The following is a 19,925-nucleotide window of genomic DNA, read 5'->3' as shown; positions in this document are numbered from 1 at the left end:
ACTTTGGAATTTTCTCTTGGACAGCACCGAACTTCTAGACAAAAGAGTGATGAAGTGAGGAGACATGGAGTCCTTTAAGAAACATACAATTTCTTAGGAGGGTGGGGCCACTTGGAGTTGTTCCTTCCTGAAAAGAAGCTTTCCATAGAGGCCTCCTTGTTTTTCCTGCTTGTACCTCCTCTGGAAATGCAACATGCTTATCAGTCCTGTTATTTAATGCTTTGGCTTCAGTTCTTAGCACATAGCACTGCTAGTGCTGACACATGTCTGAAAAAACCCCATCATTTTAAGCCCATAAAAGTTTTCTTCTCCCTCTGGCATATAGATAGGTCCGTGCCTTCAAGTTTAAAAACTCTAGGAAGGGGCTATGCTCTCTTGGAGGTCACATCCTCACAGATTATTTTTGGTGCCCAGGACTTGAACCACTTTAATCTTGTACTGCTTTCGAGCCCTCTGGAGACACCAGCAGCATTTGCTTCCAATGAAGAGCTGGATTAATGCTAGCTCTCTTTTTAGACTCTGATTTTTTTTTTTTTTTTTTGGCCTCTCCACTTGACTTGCAGGATCTTAGTTCCCTAACCAGGGACTAAACCTGGGTGGCGGCAGTGAAAGTGCTGAGTCCTAATCACTGGACAGCCAGGGAATTCCTAACCCTGATCTCTTTTGAATCAGAGTCTTCTAGTTATTCTGGCCACCTACCTAGTCGACAAGAGGCGTGGAGTGCCTCTCTGGCTCTTTGACTGGAAAGGAGTGTCACAGAGAACTGTTGATTTACCCTCATAGATGGCTGTTCTGCCCCCCAAATAAGTGAAATGGCCGGAAGTAGGGGTGGGGAGGGCTGGGGCTAGAAAGGCTGAGCATGGAATCAAACTCTGAAAACCTTTTGCCAGTGGCTATTCTTGGGAACTATCTGATGTGTGAATGCTGGCTGTCATCACACTGGGTTCTTCTGCATACACTGGGCTGCCTATCATGGAAGGACCTTGTGCTTCATTTCAGAGCAGGGGGTGGGAAAAAAAAGAACACATCCAGGAAACAAGCATAAGGCTCAGAATTAACCAGGAGACCTAACTTTGGGCTCCACCTCTGCCTCTAAAGACCTGCATGATCTTATAATTAGTTATTTTACTCATCTCTCTAGGCCTAGATTATGCATCCATGAAAGGAAGAAAATACACCCGATGGAATCTACTTAAGACATTTGTCATGTATAAAAGAGAGAGTTGGAGTTGACGTGTGAGCACACAGGTATGTTTATTGAGTCACTAGATCCATTTTACAGATGAAAAGACTGAGGCTTAGAAAAGTTAAGAAACTTGCTAAAAGTTACTTACTGCTGGTAAATCTGGGATTTCAATCCACATCTATCTGATTGCATAGTTCTATATAAACCTGACTACCATGTGTGATAAAACCATAGACTCTTCAAGGTAGCTTTGTGCAGATTGTTGTCAAATGCATGGCAGACATTCAACAAGCGTTGATTCCCTCCCTTTCCCATCAGAACTCAAAGGAAGTGTAGATACAACCTGGTTCAAATGGTTCATTTTACAGCTCTGACTCTGATTTCTCCAGAGGAGAAATCACCTATCAGGGCAACCGAGCTAGAGATGCAGTCAAGCCAAGCCTGGAGACCATGTCAGGGCCCCTAAGAACAGGTCTCCTAACTTTCCACCCAGTATTCAGTCTACTCCTCTACACAGTGGCATGACTCTGTCTTCTGTTGCTATCACTCTGGGATTGTTGCCCATTCTGGCTCCTGAAGTAACTCAATAGTAACCCTAATCCCATTGCTCTAATAAGATTTAATCTTAATCCTGATTCAGAGTTCTCCATTACTACACAGGGTAAGGTTTAGATGAGATAAAGCTCACATCTACGTGATGTGTAACCTGATACACTTGGTTTGGGAACCAGCATTTTTGTATTCCCTTGACTTTCACACGGACAAATTAACTCCAAGGGGGTTGACATTTGCTCTTTTCCTCGCTCATCATGAGGAAGAGAGATGGGGCAGGGAAAGAGAAGGCTCAGCCACACCACGATATTCTCACAGTAGTATATATTGTACTCTGGGGTCCAAAGGAGACTAATAAAAGGATGGACAGGTGTCCAGCTCATCCTGGACACACAGGCACATATGCACACACACAGCACCAACTTGCAGTCATGAAGTGCTACATAGATTAGTTCCAAGAGCATCAGTTCAAGAAAGGGAAAAAGTAATATTTTAAAAATACTTTAGGGCTTCCCGGGGGGCTCAGTGGTAAAGAACCACCTGCCAGTGCATGAGACATGGGTTCGATCCTTGGACCAGGAAGATGCCAAAAATCACGGAGCAACTAAGTCTGTGTGCCATGACTACTGAGCCTGTGCTCTAGAGCCTGCAAACCACAACTGTGTGCTACAACCAATGGGGGCACATGTGCCCAGAGCAAGTGCTCCGCAACGAAAGAAGCCACTGCAATAAAAAACCCACACGCTGCAACTAGAGACCAGCTCCTGCTCTCTACAACTAGAGAAAAGTCCATGCAGCAATGAAGACCCAGCACAGCCAAAAATAAATAAATAAAATTATAATAAAAATAAAAGTACTTTCAAATGTACCATCATTTATTATTCATGATAACCCAATGAGGAAAATAATCTTATCAAACCATTTTTACAGATGTAGGAACCAAGACTAGAGAAATTAATAGGCCCATCACACAGCCAGGAAGAGCAGAGCCTGACTTTCTATTTGGATCTTTGGCCCCCAGACTCTCCCTTCTTTTGCCCATACCGCTCTGTAAGTCATCCCATTCTGTTTCCACCCAGAACTTCCCACCTAAAAATGAACTTGTTGACCTCTGCCTCCTCAGTGGGCCATGCTGTTTTCACATGTGGTACACAGTTGGCGTACAGGTTTCCACAAGTGGAACCTGGGATTTTTACATGGATGTGGGGCTGACATAGTGATCAAAAGTAAACTTTCAACAAGTCTGAATGGGATTCTATTTGGCATCCCCTGGGGAACTGCCTGTGACCTGGAAGCCTGCCTCTGAAAGACTGAGCGTTGACTATAAATGCAAGTAAAAGGCTTTCCCCGGTAACGTTCATATTTGAGAATAGTCTTCTAAGTAAGGCTGAGGTCCTTGTCTCTTGTATTCTTCTTGTGCCCTGGATAAAGTGATGTGCCTCTGTGGCCCTCTGATCCCATGTCTGCTCCAGTAGCAGCGGAGTACATGGTCTTCCAAGTGGCTTTAAATGTAGCTTTTTCTGCCTCATAAAGTTCCCCTTCCCAGTTTAGTTCAATAAACATTTAGTATGCACCTATTGTATACCAAGGGTAACTGTGACACAAAGGTGAATAGGGACCTCCCAGATCAATTAGGAGATGGCAAGTAAAAAAGCAGTCACCTACATAGCCTGGCTAGGAGGGGAATTTGGGGGAGAAGAGATACATGTATGTGTATGGCTGAGTCCCTTTGCTGTCCACCTGAAGCTATCACAGCATTGTTGACCAGTGTCACTCCAGTATAAAATTAAAAGCTTTAAAAAATAGACAAGTAATGAATTGAAACAAACAAAAACATCACCTACAGTGCAATACCGAAGGCAATGGGAAGGCAGTGCTGTGGTGGTCTCATGGGAAGGTTGTCAGTTGCTTTGTCAGGGCAGAGGACAAATAACCAGAAAAAGAGGGGTGAGATAGGAAGGCTCCAGAGAGGAGAAGTGGGAATCTCTGAGGAGCCTTGAAGAATGAAGAGGGGTTCAGCAGAAGGGAAAGCAGAGCATGCCAGGAAGTGGGAGCAGCTTGTCCACAGTCACAGATGACGAAACGACTTCATGTTCAAGAGCGACGAGCAATTCAGTGCTGCCACAGCGTGGAGTGGGAGAGGCCGGGGCAAGCAGCCAGGGCCTGATGACAGAGGCCCTGTGGATCACGCAAAGGAGCTGAGGCTGGACTCGGGGACAAAGTGTAACTCGAGCAAAGGGCAGGGACTTGCGAGATTTTCACGCAGTTTGATTATGCTAACAGCTGTACGGGAAATGGATTTGAAGAGATGATACCTGTGAGCAGGGGAATTAATTAGAGCTGTTTATCACGACAGTCTAGGAAAAGAACTGCTGAGGACATGCCTAAGGCCAAAACAGTAAGAACGGAGAGGCAGATATGGAATGGCAAGTTTTTAGGATCGAAAATATATTTCCGCCCCTAAAGATTGATCCTCTGTAACAAAGGACTACTTCAGGAATTCTCTGTTGAATGCCTGAAGGACACAAAGAACTAACACAGAAAAAATTCTGAAAGACCAGAGTCAATCCAGTTGCTAAGAACAGATGCAAGGAGAGTATTTGGGGTTCCAGAAGGTATTCACTAAGTCAAATATTTCTGCAATGTCCTAATTTTCAAAGGTAATTATTCATTTTAAATTAGAAAAAAAAATATTAATAAGATTAAAAAGAGAAAGAACTCCAAATTTCAGTGCTTGAGTTTGGAAGATTTCAGTTCCTAAGGTATTCAAGTTAGTGATAGTTTCCTCTTTTACCTGGTGAAAGAAATGTCTTGAGACATTTAGGGGCACATTTTCTAAATAAACACACATATATGCAGATAGATATGTTTGTTGTGTGTGTGTGTGTGTGTGTGTGTGTGTGTGTGTGTGTGTGTGTGTTTTTAAATCAATAACTGGGAATCCATCTCCTTCTCCTGCCACAACTTGAATCATCTACCAAGAGGCCACACCTGGATGTGGCCTACAGCCCTCGCTTATACCTTTCCATGAAGCTCTACAGTTTACAAAGCACTTTCAAACATATCAGTTTGGTTGATTTTCAGAATATTCCCATGAGATTGAAAAGGCAAGTGATGCTATTCTTGTTTTACTGTTGAGGAAAACAGGTTCATGAAAGGTATATGATGTATCCAAGGTACATGGCTGGCTAGCAGGAGAGCTCTAATTTGAACTCAGGTTATCTGATTCAAAAGGCAACACATCTTTCAAATTTCTAGGATTTTCTGAGGAATCTTCCCCAATAAGTGGATTTTCAGTCCCTGAAATCTATCTCTTACATATCCAAAGACTTTATTTCAGTTTTGGATAGCTATTTATTGGTTTCATTTTTTTTTCACCTTCCAGCATTTTAATAGGGATTGCATTATGAATAGATTAATTTGAGGGAAATAGACACCTTTATTATAGTAGATCTTCTTAATGATAAATTTAGCCTATTATTTGAATATTCTAATTTCTCTCAGTAATATCTTATAGTTTTCAGAATAGAAGTATTGCACCTCTAGGATCTGATTTTTCTGATACTGTTGTAAATGTGTTTACAGTTTCATTTTTAACTTGTTTGCTGTGGAATATAGACATACACTTGCTTTTCACATACTGATCAGATAATCATTATCTTTATTACATGCACTTATTAATTTAACAGCCTCCTTGTAAGATCTTTTGAATTTTCTACTTACACAATTTGGTCAATAGTTTTCTGTGAATAAAGATAGCTTTACTTTTTTTCTAAACTTTACACTTTTTATTTTTATTTTCTACCTTTACCTTATTGCTCTGGCTTAGACTTCCAAGATAATTTGATAAAAGTAATGGTAGTGGATATTTTTGTCTTCTTCTCAACATCACATTTCATCATTAAGTATGTTAGAGTTGGTATTTTTTTTAAGATATCCTTTATCAGATTAAAAAAAATTTTTTAAATTTCTAGTTACTGAGCTTTTTAAATTTTAAAACCGTGAATGGGTGTTTAATTTTATCAAGTGCTTTTTTTCTTCATTTTTTTGAGATAATCACATAATTTTTGACTTCTGTTTGTGATTAATTACACAACTGACGTTTTATTATAAAATCAACTTTACCTTCCTGGGATAAATTCTACTATATGATTTTCTTCTCTTCCTCTTTCCTGTTGGTTTCATTTTTGAACACAGATCTTGTATCATATACATCTCTACTTTCCCTTAAACAGTACCTGACAAAGAACTCACAAAAAAGAAAATTATAAGCCAGTATTACTGATGAACACTGATGCAAAAATCTTCAACAAAATATTGACAAACTGAATCCAACAATACATTAAAAGAATCATACACTGTGACCATACACTGTGACTGGGATTTATTCCAGGGCTACAAGGATGGTTCAATATTCACAAATCAACAAATGTAATATATCACATTTAATTTATTAAAGAATAAAAAATCATATGATCATCTCAATACATGCAGAAAAGGCTTTTGATGAAAGTCAGCATCTATGATAAAAACTCTCCACAAAGTGGGTAGAGAGGGAACATACCTCAACATAATAAAGACCATATATAACCTATTCATAGCTAACATCATACTTGGTGGTGAAAAACTGAAGGCATTTCCTCTAAGATTAGGAAAAACACAAGGATGCCCACTTTTATTCAACACAGTCTTGGAAGTCCTAGCCACAGCAACTAGAAAATGAAGAAATAAAAGATACCCAAACCAGAAAGGAAGAAGTAAAACTGTCACTGTTTGCAGATGACATGATACTATGCATAGAAAATCCTAAATGCACCACCAAAAAACTTCTAGAGTTTATCAATGAATTTGATAAAGTTGCAGGATACAAAATTAATATACAGAAATCTGTTGCATTTCTAAACACTAACAGTGAACTATCAGCAAGAGATATTAAAACAATCCCATTTAAAATCACATCAAAAAGAATAAAGTACCTAGGAGTAAATCCAATTAAGGAGGTAAAAGACATGTACTCAAAACTGATGAAAGAAATTGAAGATGACATAAACAGATGGAAGGGTATAACATGTTATGGATTAAAATAATTAATACTGTTAAAATGATCAAGGTAATCTATAGATTCAATGCAATCCCTATCAAAATACCAATGGCATTATTCACAGAACTAGAAGAGGTGATTTTAAAATTGGTACGGAAGCACAAAAGGCCTTGAAGAGCCAAAATAATGTTGAGAAAGTAAAGAGCTAAAGGTAGCACAATCCCCCTGACTTCAGACTATACTACAAAAATACAGTAATCCAAAAAAAAAAAAAAGCATGGTAATGGCACAGAAACACACATAGATCAATGGAACAGAATACAGAACTCAGAAATAAACTCATGGATTTACAGTCAATCTACAACACTGGAGGCAAGAATATACAATGAGAAAAAGGTGGTCTCTTCAATAAGAACTTCCCTAGTGGCTCAGATGGTAAAGAATATGCCTGCAATGTGGGAGACCCAGGTTTGATCCCTGGGTTGGACACTTCTCCTGGAGACGGAAATGGCTACCCACTCCAGTATCCCTGCCTGGAGAATTCCATGGACCTCAGAGGAGCCTGGTGGGCTACAATCCATGGGATCACAAAGAGTCAGACATGACTGAGTGACTAATACTGTCAATAAGTGGTACTGGAAAAGCTGGGCAGCTACATGTAAAAGAATTAAATTAGAATATTTTTTTCACACCATATACAAAAATAAACTCAAAATGGATCAAAGACCTAAATGTAAGACCAAAACCCATTAAACTCCTAGAAAAAAAGTAGGACAAACACTCTTTAACATAAATTGCAGCAATATTTTTTTTGATCTGTCTCCTAAGGCAAAATAAAATTTTAAAAATTAAATAAACAAATGAGACCTATTTAAGCTTAAAAAGCTTTTGTGAAGGAAACCATTGACAAACATAAAGACAACCTACTGAATGGGAGAAAATATTTGCAAATGATGTGACCAATAAGGGGTCGATATCTAAAATATATAAACAACTCATACAACTTAATGTAAAAAAATCAAACAACTCGATTAAAATCTGGGAAGAAGAACTGAATAGACATTTTTCCAAAGAAAACACACAGATGGCCAACAGACACATGAAAAGTATGCTCGACATTGCTAATCAGTAGAGAAATGCAAATCAAAACCGCAGTGAGATATCACTTCATGCCTGTCAGAATGGCTATCATCAAAAAAATCATAAATAACAAATGTCGGTGAGGATGTAGAGAGAAGAGAACCCTTGTGCACTGTTGGTGTAAATGTAAATTGGTGCAGCCACTGTGGAAAACAGTATGGAGATTCTTAAGAAAACTGAAAATAGTACTACTGTATGATTCTGCAATTCCAGCACTAGGTATATATCCAAAGAAGATGAAAATGCTAATTCAAAAAGATATATGCTCTCCAATGTTCATAGCAGCAATTACTTACAACTGGCAATATACTGAAGCAACCCAACCTAATTGTCCATCAACAGATGAATAGATAAAGAAGTGGTATACATATACTGGTGGACTATTACTCAGCCATAAAAAGGATGAAATTTTGCCATTTGCAACAACATGGATGGACCTGGAGGGTATTATACTTATTGAAATAAGTCAGAAAGAGAAAGAAAAATACTGCATGTTGCCACTTTATATTTAGAATCTAAAAAATATTGAGTTGGCCAAAAAGTTCATTCCAGTTTTACCATAACTTTTTTCGGAAAAACCCAAATGAGTTTTTGGCCAACCCAATTAAACAAATGAATGAATATAACAAAACAGAAACAGATTCACAGATAGAGAACAAACTAGTGGTTACCAGTGGGGAGAGAGAAGCGGAGAGGAGCAAGACAGGGGTAGAGGATGAAGAAGTACAAACTACTATGTATAAAATAAACAAGCTACAAGGATATACTGTACAGCACCCAGACTATAGCCAGTATTATATAATAAATGAAGTATAATATATAAACATTTTGAATCACTATGTTGTCTAACTGAAACTGATATAATATTATAAATAAACTATGCGTCAATTAAAAACAAAACAAAACAACAAACACATCTTTCAAAATTCCTAAATTTCCTGAGAAAACCTCCCCAAATAAGTGCATTTTCAATCACTAAAATCTATCCTTTGTAGCTCCAAGTCTTTCTTTCAGTTTTAAATAGATATTTATTGATTTCATTTTTGAATAGTTCAGTTCAGTTCAGTCGCTCAGTCGTGTCCGACTCTCTGCGACCCCATGAATTGCAGCACGCCAGGCCTCTCTGTCCATCACCAACTCCCGGAGTCTACCCAAACCCATGTCCATCGAGTCGGTGATGCCATCCAACCATCTCATCCTCTGTCGTCCCCTTCTCCTCCCGCCCCCAATCCTACCCAGCATTAGGGTCTTTTCCAATGAGTCAACCCTTCGCATGAGGTGGCCAAAGTATTGGAGCTTCAGCTTCAACATCAGACCTTCCAATGAACACCCAGGATTGATCTCTTTTAGGATGGATTGATTGGATCTCCTTGCAGTCCAAGAAACTCTCAAGAGTCTTCTCCAACACCACAGTTCAAAAGCATCAATTCTTCGGCGCTCAGCTTTCTTCACCGTCCAACTCTCACATCCATACATGACCACTGGAAAAACCATAGCCTTGACTAGACGGACTTTTGTTGGCAAAGTAATGTCTCTGCTTTTAAACATGCTATCTAGGTTGGCCATAACCTTCCTTCCAAGGAGTAAGCGTCTTTTAATTTCATGGCTGCAGTCACCATCAGCAGTGATTCTGGAGCCCAAAAAAGTAAAGTCTGACACTGTTTCCACTGTTTCTCCATCTATTTCCCATGGAGTGATGGGACCAGATGCCATGATCTTAGTTTTCTGAACGTTGAGCTTTAAGCCAACTTTTTCACTCTCCTCCTTCACCTTCATCAAGAGGCTCTTTAGTTCTTCTTCACTTTCTGCCATAAGGGTGGTGTCATCCGCATATCTGAGGTTATTGATATTTCTCCCGGCAATCTTGATTCCAGCTTGTGTTTCTTCCAGCCCAGCGTTTCTCATGATGTACTCTGCATATAAGTTAAATAAGCAGGGTGACAATATACAGCCTTGACGTACTCCTTTTCCTATTTGGAACCAGTCTGTTGTTCCATGTCCACTTCTAACTGTTGCTTCCTGACCTGCATACAGGTTTCTCAGGAGACAGGTCAGATGGTCTGGTATTCCCATCTCTTTCAGAATTTTCCACAGTTTATTGTGATCCACACAGTCAAAGGCTTTGGCATAGTCAATAAAGCAGAAATAGATGTTTTTCTGGAACTCTCTTGCTTTTTCGATGATCCAGCGGATATTGGCAATTTGATCTCTGGTTCCTCTGCCTTTTCTAAAACCAGCTTGAACATCTGGAAGTTCACGGGTCACGTATTGCTGAAGCCTGGCTTGGAGAATTTTGAGCATTACTTTACTAGCATGTGAGATGAGTGCAATTGTGCGGTAGTTTGAGCATTCTTTGGCATTGCCTTTCTTTGGGATTGGAACGAAGACTGACCTCTTCCAGTCCTGTGGCCACTGCTGAGTTTTCCAAATTTGCTGGCATATCGAGTGCAGCACTTTCACAGCATCACCTTTGAGGATTTGAAATAGCTCAACTGGAATTCCATCACCTCCACTAGCTTTGTTCGTAGTGATGCTTTCTAAGGCCCACTTGACTTCACATTCCAAGATGTCTGGCTCTAGGTGAGTGATCACACCATCGTGATTATCTGTGTGGTGAAGATCTTTTTTGTACAGTTCTTCTGTGTATTCTTGCCACCTCTTCTTAATATCTTCTGCTTCTGTTAGGTCCATACCATTTCTGTCCTTTATCGAGCCTATCTTGCGTGACATGTTCCCTTGGTATCTCTAATTTTCTTGAAGAGGTCTCTAGTCTTTCCCAATCTGTTGTTTTCCTCTATTTTTTTGCACTGATCGCTGAGGAAGGCTTTCTTATCTCTCCTTGCTATTCTTTGGAACTCTGCATTCAGATGAGAATATCTTTCCTTTTCTCCTTTGCTTTTCGCTTCTCTTCTCTTCCCAGCTATCTGTAAGGCCTCCTCAGACAGCCATTTTGCTTTTTTGCATTTCTTTTCCATGGGGATTTTCTTGATCCCTGTCTCCTGTACAATGTCACGAACCTCTGTCCATAGTTCATCAGGCATTCTGTCTATCAGGTCTAGTCCCTTAAATCTATTTGTCACTTCCACTGTATACTCATAAGGGATTTGATCTAGGTCATACCTGAATGGTCTAGTGGTTTTCCCTACTTTCTTCAATTTAAGTCTGAATTTGGCAATAAGCAGTTCATGATCTGAGCCACAGTCTGCTCCCGGTCTTGTTTTTGCTGACTGTATAGAGCTTCTCCATCTTTGGCTGCAAAGAATATAATCAATCTGATTTCGGTGTTGACCATCTGGTGATGTCCAGGTGATGTGTAGAGTCTTCTCTTGTGTTGTTGGAATAGGGTGTTTGTTATTACCAGTGCGTTCTCGTGGCAAAACTCTATTAGCCTTTGCCCTGCTTCATTCTGTACTCCAAAGCCAAACCTGCCTGTTACGCCAGGTGTTTCTTTACTTCCTACTTTTGCATTCCAGTCCCCTATAATGAAAAGGACATCTTTTTTTGGGTGTTAGTTCTAGAAGGTCTTGTAGGTCTTCATAGAATCGTTCAACTTCAGCTTCTTCGGCGTTACTGGTCGGGGCATAGACTTGGATTACCGTGATATTGAACGGTTTGCCTTGGAAGCGAACAGAGATCATTCTGTCGTTTTTGAGATTGCATCCAAGTACTGCATTTCGGACTCTTCTGTTGACCATGATGGCTACTCCATTTCTTCTAAGGGATTCTTGCCCACAGTAGTAGATATAATGGTCATCTGAGTTAAATTCACCCATTCCAGTCCATCTTAGTTCGCTGATTCCTAGAATGTCAACGTTCACTCTTGCCATCTCCTGTTTGACCACTTCCAGTTTGCCTTGATTCATGGAATAGAATTTTGAATAGAGATCTTACTAAAAAGTATTATACACATCCCTTCTTTCCCTTAAAGGGTACCAGAAAGGTAATTTAGTCAATGACGCAATCACAATTGTGAACACTTTTTAAAAGCAATCACGCCCTCAGGGACACTGAAGTGTTTGGCCTCTGCTGGCTGTAGCACTAAATGGCTCTGAATTGCCTTTTTTTTTTTTTGCAGCTCTGCCTTTTTCCACGTTTTTTGCCTCCTTTCTCACAACCAGGTTTTTATCCTACTGTTGGTATCCTTGCTTCTAGCGGCCCCCCTTGCCAGTTTAACTTCGCAACTTTTATTTGCTAAGGGCTAGAAAAACCAGATAGTTAAGCTTGTTACAGCTGTTTCTAAAATAAGAGTTCAAGGCTCTTGAGAAACCATCTGGCTCCAAGTCTCACTGGCTTCCTTTTTACTCTCAGTTGGATTCTAAATAGGTGAGGCTGCGGGCTCTCTGGATAACTGAGGCACTGCAATGGTTCTGAGTAGCTGTTTGACATGGGGTTTGCCTTTTGGTTCAACTTTTACTGAGTACATATCTATCCTGTTACCCTTATAAGCCTGTGACAGGACTCCAGGCAAAATGGTTGGCTGAACCCACACAATTGACAGTGTAAGCTACATTCTCTAAGGCTGAGGAGCAGTTACCAAATTTATTGCCAAAAGGCAGTGAACTTAAGCCAAGGGACTTTCTGACAGTATATCTGTTTCCCTACTTATAAAATGAAAATCATCTTTGATTCCTGCCCAGGTCTCAAGGATTTAGGGATAAATGTCTATAAAACCTGGGCTTCCCAGATGGCACAGTGGTAGAGAATCCGCCTGCCAATGCAGGAGACGCAGGAGACTCAGATTTGATCCCTGGGTCATGAAGATCCCCTAGAAAAGGAAATGGCAACTCACTCCAGTATTCTTGCCTGGAGAATCTTGTGGACAGAGGAGCCTGGCGGGCTACAGTCCATAGGGTTTCAAAGAGTCGGACACAACTACATGCCTGAGCACCCACACACATCTATAAAACCTATTCTAGGAAGGACTTTCCCTGCTTTTGTCACCAAATCAATATGAAGATGATGATTTTGCACATGTATTACCTGAGATACTTATCTTGCTTGCCTGTCACTAAGTGCTTATTGAAGAGATAGGGGATTGATGCATAAATACTTTCAATAATCCTAAAATTTAGGAAACTAGGTCTCAGAGAAGTCAAAGGATTTCCTAAAAGCCATACAGCTAGAAATTGGCAGAGCTGGAATTTGAATCTAAGTTCAATCCCTGGGTGGGGAAGATCCCCTGGAGGAAGAAATGGTAACCCACCTCAGTATTCTTGCCTGGATAATCCCATGGGAAGAGGAGCCTGGCAGGCTACAGTCCATGGAGTCCCAATGAGTCAGACATGACTGAGAGACTGCCCACGCATGCACACGCTGACCAGACCCAGAATCAACTCCCTTTCCGTGGTATCATGCTGACTTAAAAAGTCATGCCAAACTAGGCTCATTTTCTTTTATAAAGGGTTTTTAGAAATGAGGATCAGATGAATGCTATAATTATTGTATGTATATGTATATACATGTCCCTGGAGATCAAGATGGGGGTCATAAGGGCTGAGAGAGTGTTAATTAACAAATCAACGTCATCCAAGGGGGATGTCTCCAGTGGCATGCCATGGGACTCTGTTCATGGTCCAGTCTTGCTAAGAATGTTGTCAGTACATTAGACTATGAAGAGATACGTACCCTGCATACTTAATACATCTCTGTATGAGGAGCAGGGTTGGCTGCTACTACTGTGCACAAAGACATCATGGTTAAAAAAATAATCTTGAAAAGGTGCAAGGAAGAGAACAAAGTAATAAAACATAAGAGGAAATGTAAAAATCCTTTACTTAGAATATGAAAATTAACTGCACAAGTTGAGGCAGCAGTTTATAATTGTTTCAAGAAGACTTGAGAGGTGTTAACTGACACTTAAGACCTCGTAAGTCAAAAGTGTGATATAATTATCTTTTAAACAGAGAAGGCGATGGCACCCTACTCCAGTACTCTTGCCTGGAAAATCCCACGGACGGAGGAGCCTGGTAGACTGCAGTCCATGGGGTCGCGAAGAGTCAGACACGACTGAGCAACTTCATTTTCACTTTTCACTTTCATGCATTGGAGAAGGAAATGGCAACCCACTCCAGTGTTCTTGCCTGGAGAATCCCAGGGACGGGGGAGCCTGGTGGGCTGCCATCTACGGGGTTGCAGAGAGTTGGACACGACTGAAGTGACTTAGCAGTAGCAGCAGCAAACAATCTGTAGACTACTGTATAGCACAGGGAACTCTACTCAATATGCTGAGACAACCTATATGAGAAAAGAATCTAAAAAAGAATGAGTATATGTATATGTATAACTGAATCATTTTGCTGTACACCTGAAACTAACACAACATTGTAAATCAACTACAGTCCAGTAAAATTTAAAGAACAAATAAAAACAAAAAATTTGTAGGATAGGCTGTACTATTCTAATGCAGTAGAGTGTGGAGTGAGGATCCCCTACTTAACCATGAAAGTTCCACCTGGACAGGCCTGCTACTGCCTTATCTGGGCTTGTAACAGCTGGAATCAAGGCACAACAACTGGAATCAAGGCACAACAAAGATACACCTGCTCAATCAAATTTTGTTGAATGAGTAAATGGATAAACGAATAAATCATCCAAGGTGCTCCAGCCTAGCCAGATGTCGTCTGAGTATTAAGTGTTGTACACTTGTGGATACTATACCGAAAGAGGGTGACTGGAAGACCAAAACCTATGCATCTAAAGTCATCAAGGCAGAAACAAATTCAAAGAGTTTGTCATAGCATTGAACAAAAATAGCTGAAACAACCTAATGTCCATTGATAGGGTAATAGAACAGTAAAATTACATTGAAACAATAGAATGGCATGCAGTCGTTAACAATAGTCATAATCGACCCTATGTGTAATACCAAGAGGCAATCTACAAATCTTATTTTTAAATTTCAAAACAAATTCAAGAGGAATACACACTGTATAATTTATACCTACCTACATATGTACATATACATGCATTTTTAAAACTCCACAAATATTTATACATTTCCATTTGTTCCCATATCCACGTATGTGCGGAGAGAAGGTTCTTCTAGACACATACACAGGATACTGATAAGAGAAATTCTCTCTGGAAAGAGGGCCGAAGCTGAACAAGGAACAAAATTCTTCCTGTTTATCTGTATCATTAAATATTTTTACAAGAAAGCATTCATGCACTTTGTGTGTGACTGCTTTAAGTAAGGCAATTAGAAACCTATATGTGACTTTGCTGAAGGAGCTCTGGATGTTTACATGGAAAGGGGAAGATTGAGGGGTGAGTTGTTGTGTTGTGTTAGTTGCTCAGTCGTGTCTCACTCTTTGCGACTCATTGGACCGTAGCCCGCCAGGCTCCTCTGTCCATGGAATTCTCCAGGCACGAATACTGGAGTGGGTTGCCATTCCCTTCTCCAGGTGATCTTCCTGACCCAGGGATCAAACCCAGGTCTCCCACGTTGCAGGCAGATTCTTTACCATCTGAGCCACGAGGGAGGCCCTGGCGTAAGTGGCAGGATGAGGGGTGAGAGCTCTTCTCAAATACTGAAGGGCTGTCAGCTGAAGTGGACAGATTCAGGGCCTGGAGCAGGTGGAGTGACGACCACGGGTGACCGTCACAGAGAGTGGATGGGGTCTCAGGGGAAAGAATGGCCTGACATCACAACCCGCTGAACCCTGCAGTGAACTGCATTCTGGGAAGTGAATCTCAAATTCCTGGGAGAGTGTTGGCCAGAGGTATGGGGCCAGGGGCCTTCTGTCAGGGATGTCGACAGAAGAACATTGCCCCAGGAGGTAGCTTAAGCTGGTTTTGAGGCTCACACTGGTTTTGAGGCTCCTGACAAGTAAATCTTTATTTATTTATTTTTTTTGGCAGAGTTCAGAGAGTGTTTTTTTATTTTGTCAAATAAGAACATTAAAGTAACCAGTATCACCTACTCAGGTCATCACTTCATTACATGCAATTGATATTTTAATACCCCAAAATGCAAAATCTCAGACTGTTAAAATTGAATATATTTAACTGTATAAAAATTTGCTGTTTTCTTCTTTTAAAATGTCACTGCAGGAACTTCCCTGGTGGTCCAGTGGCTAAGACTCCACACTCCTAATGTGGAGGGCCTGGTTTCAAGCCCTGATCAGGGAACTAGATCCCACATGCTGCAACTAAGACCCTGTATAGCCAAATAAATAGGTAAATATTTTTTGAAAATGCTACTGCAGATGGTGAAAACTTAGTCATAAAAAGTTGTATTATGAATAAATAAGTGTATCCACAGACAGGATAGGAGAAAGGAAGAAGAAAGCCTTGGTGCCAGACAGCAGAGATCTGTGGAACCCTTTTGGGAACAGGGGACAAGTGACCTAAGGGACCCTTTTGCCCTAAGGGTCTATGTGTCTCCAACTCACTCTGGAGTTAGAAATGCAACCTGAATTTGTCTCTACAGCTGATGAATAATATAGTCACAGTGCTGTCAGGGGTCACTGCTGCTGCTGCTGCTGCTGCTAAGTCGCTTTAGTCGCGTCCGACTCTGTGCGACCCCATAGACGACAGCCCACCAGGCTCCCCCGTCCCTGGGATTCTCCAGGGAAGAACACTGGAGTGGGTTGCCATTTCCTTCTCCAATGCATGAAAGTGAAAAGTGAAAGTGAAGTCGCTCAGTAGTGTCCGACTCTTCCCGACCCCATGGACTGCAGCCTACCAGGCTCCTCTGTCCATAAGGGTACTGGAGTGGGTTGCCATTGCCTTCTCCACTGGTTACCCTCAACCACACTTTCTACTGAAATGGCCAGGAGAGGGCAGTCCTAGGAGAAGCTCAGTCCTGTCCTCCGTTAAGGGGCATTTGTAAGGGGCCTCCTCTGGCTTGTGATACGTAGCTTGGGACTGAACTCTCAACCTCAAAGAGTTTAGAAAGCCAGGTTGGCCAGAGTCCTATATGCAGACCCCGGATGCCTAGAGGGTAGGCCCTGGCACCCTGCACCCACTGAGCAAACAGCTGAGATGCCTCAGCCAACAGCTCCTGGGACTCAGCCAGTAAAGCAGTGGAGTTGGGAAATATTTACCAGAGTAGACTGGAGGGAGCCCACTGTACACGCTATATGCAGACTCCCAACATGCTCACCTCCCTGGGAAGAGCGGTGTGTTTCTGAGAATCGCTGGCTGAGAGAAAGATGACAGGGAGCAGAACAGCATGAGGAGCAGAAGGCCCTGAAAAGCAGAGAGATGGGAGTCCTTGGCACCAGGACGGAGGGATGGGTGGATAGGTTTATCACATCTATCCATCAGTCCATTTATTTAAGAAACACGTACTGAATGTCTGCTCTGTGGTAGGAACTGCTTTACTGTAATCAATACAATACAGACTCTTTCCTCAAATATTTCCCATCTTCTGGAGGGCTACCTGGAGAAGAAGACATCTGAGCTGAGTTTGGAAAGATAAATGGCAGGGTGATGGAAAGTGAGGATGAGGGGGTGAGGGGGTTGAGGGAATGCGGGTAGGGCTCATTCAGAACAGTTGAGGGCCTCCCTAGTGGTCCAGTGGTTACAAATCCACCTGCCAATGCAGGGGGACACGGGTCTGACCCCTGCTGGGAAGATCTCACAAGCTGAGGAGTGAAGCCAGTGCGCTGTAACTGTTGAGTCTTGTCTGTGCTCTAGAGCCTGGGAGCCACGACCACTGAGCTCACGTGCCACAAATGCTGAAGCCCGCGTGCCCTAGAGCCTGCGTTCCGCAACAAGAGAAGCCACCGCCACGAGAAGCCCGGGCACCACAACGAAGGCCAGACCCTGCTCGCTGCAACTAGAGAAAGCCCGTGTGCAGAAACAAGACTCAGTGTAGCCAAAAATAAAATAAATTAAAAAAAAAAAGCAACAGAGTCTAGATGCTGCCTCTTCCTCTGTTCCTCCCTATCTTGAGGACACTCCCTTATTTTAAAGAGAATCATTTCTGGGTGGTACTTAGAAGCCCTTAGGACCTGGGAAGAAAAGGGCCTGGAGGTCTCTTGTGAGGTTAGACAGACCCTGGCTGAGTGGCTAGATTCTGAGCCAAGTCCAAAACCTCAGATCCTGCTACGTCCCACCCTGCTTTATGCGGGAAGAGTGTCTGTCTCTCAGAGCCATGGGCCGGCCAGGCTGGGGAGTGCCCTGAAGCCAGGAGGCTGTCCTCCTCTGCACTGCCTGGCCAGCATAAGGGGAAGCATCAAATTCTCAGAAAGGAAGTTGGTTCTGGTTCACTTCAGAGAGAAAGGGACTCCATGCCTTTGGGCAGCTGCATGGCTTCCCTCCAGCCAGAGTGGTGTTAACTCTTTCTTTCAGGCCTGGGGGCTTGTCCCCTAGCAGCCACCCCTCTGAGAGTCCCAGCCCCAGACAGGGTGCACAGAAGCCTTCCACCACTGGTCCCAGCAGGAATCAGCGTTTACCCCCAGGGACTGGGTGTTCTAATCTTTCTGGGCTTCAGTTTACTGGCTCCCCAATTGGCCCACAAAACCCACTTCCAAGCTCTCAGATGAGTCCCGTCCACTGTGATGGGGTCAAGTTTAAACATTTCCTGGTTAGGGTCACACACTTTCTTTGAGAAGATGTTATGGGGGAAAAGCTAAATTAATACAGAACTTACTTTAAGCAAATCCTATGGATGATGTTTGCTCTAACTCATCGTAAAAGGGCATTCTTTTTAGTCTCTGAGAAGATTCAGCGTGATATTGCTTTATATAGCAGGCTCTTGGTGGAAAAAAAAATAAGTTTAGTTGATAAAACTTTAACTTATGTACAACATTTTGGGAACCACCCTCTCAGGTATGGTGAGGCATGCCTGTGTTTACCTGGCACCAACTGAGTCTGGCATATTTTTCTTATTATTCCTCTAGGAACGGGCTGAGTCAGGCACAAGGGCACAGGTTAGGGCACCCAGAAGAAGGCCTGCAGTTGGGTGAATCTGAGTGGAACTATCATCTGGAAAATGGTGAACCTCGGGCCTTCCCATGCCTCTCAAGAGCAGAGTTGGAGCAGGCTGATGTGAAACAGGGAAGCTAGAATCAACTGTGGCGACAGCAACAACAGCCAGTTTATTGAGCACTTACTGTATCTCAGACAGCTTACACTTGAGATCTCATTCAGTCCTCCTCCTAACAATACTATGAGGTTGATGCTATTATTTCCCCCCATTTTACAAAGGGAGAAACTGAGGCTTGGAGAATCAACTGTGGCGACAGCAACAACAGCCAGTTTATTGAGCACTTACTATATCTCAGACAGCTTACACTTGAGATCTCATTCAGTCCTCCTCCTAACAATACTATGAGGTTGATGCTATTATTTCCCCCCATTTTACAAAGGGAGAAACTGAGGCTTGGAGAGGGTGAGTGACCCCAGCTCCTGGTGGTAGAGCCAAGATTCAAATCCAGGTTTGTGTGATCCCAGGGCTGGATCTCTGACCACTACACTGTCACTTGCAAGCCTAGAACCAGACACCCTGCAGTAGTCCACAACAGCGAAGTCTGCGGAGAGAATGTTATAAGATGCCAGTGCAGGGGAGGGGCTGCCAAGACAGAGAAACAAAACAGGATGTGAATCCTTGGGAGTTGGGAGCCAAGGGGATTTTAGTGGCCTCGCAGGGACAAGGGAAGGGAGTCTTGACCTTGGATCTGGAAACAAGCAGCAGAGGCCAGGGGGCTGATGGGAGCGATGGGGGCAGCCAATTAGTAGAATAAGTTGGAATTGGAGACAGGAGGCCAGCAGTGGACAGAGTGCATATGATCAAGTAAACACCGAATAAAGGTAAATGGAATAAGTCCTGGCTCTGCCACTTAATTGAAGTCATTTTACCGTTTTGAGCCTAAGTTCCCTTGTTCATTGAGAATAATGACGCTTGCTTAATAGCTGTTGTGAGAGTCAAACTGTCGGCTGAATGGGGTAGGGAACTGAATAAGGCCACAGCGCCTGAGCCCTGAGCCTGGCCTCTCAAGCCACTCTTGGGCTAGACTAGGAGAGGGAAGTTTGAGGTGGCAGAGTTTATTTTCTGCC

General features: G+C 42.2%; 1 protein-coding gene across 27 annotated transcripts in view; it reads right to left on the bottom strand.

The window, feature by feature from the left end:
• The window catches only part of POU2F3 (POU class 2 homeobox 3), an 86,573-nt gene that overhangs the window by 26,485 nt on the left and 40,163 nt on the right, over positions 1-19,925 (bottom strand). For 5 of the 27 annotated variants that reach the window (XM_081541575.1, XM_081541579.1, XM_081541571.1 and 2 more), the window contains one exon: positions 18,520-18,623. The exons of 16 other annotated variants lie outside the window; for them this stretch is intronic. Coding sequence is in view for 1 of the 11 variants with exons in the window: in XM_081541564.1 (XP_081397690.1) it covers positions 5,864-5,953 (90 nt within the window). In the remaining 10 variants the exon portion in view is untranslated. Of the gene's footprint in view, positions 1-5,863; positions 5,977-16,966; positions 17,112-17,213; positions 17,305-18,519; positions 18,624-19,925 lie in introns of all 27 variants that reach the window. 6 more of the 27 variants (XM_081541582.1, XM_081541578.1, XM_081541583.1 and 3 more) reach the window with 4 other exon arrangements.

This window comes from Giraffa tippelskirchi, chromosome 11 (assembly GCF_054371585.1).
Source record: "Giraffa tippelskirchi isolate mGirTip1 chromosome 11, T2T-mGirTip1v1.2.pri, whole genome shotgun sequence".
NCBI lineage: Eukaryota > Metazoa > Chordata > Mammalia > Artiodactyla > Giraffidae > Giraffa > Giraffa tippelskirchi.
Note: the sequence above shows the minus strand (reverse complement) of the source record. Positions and strands in the feature narration are given on the sequence as shown.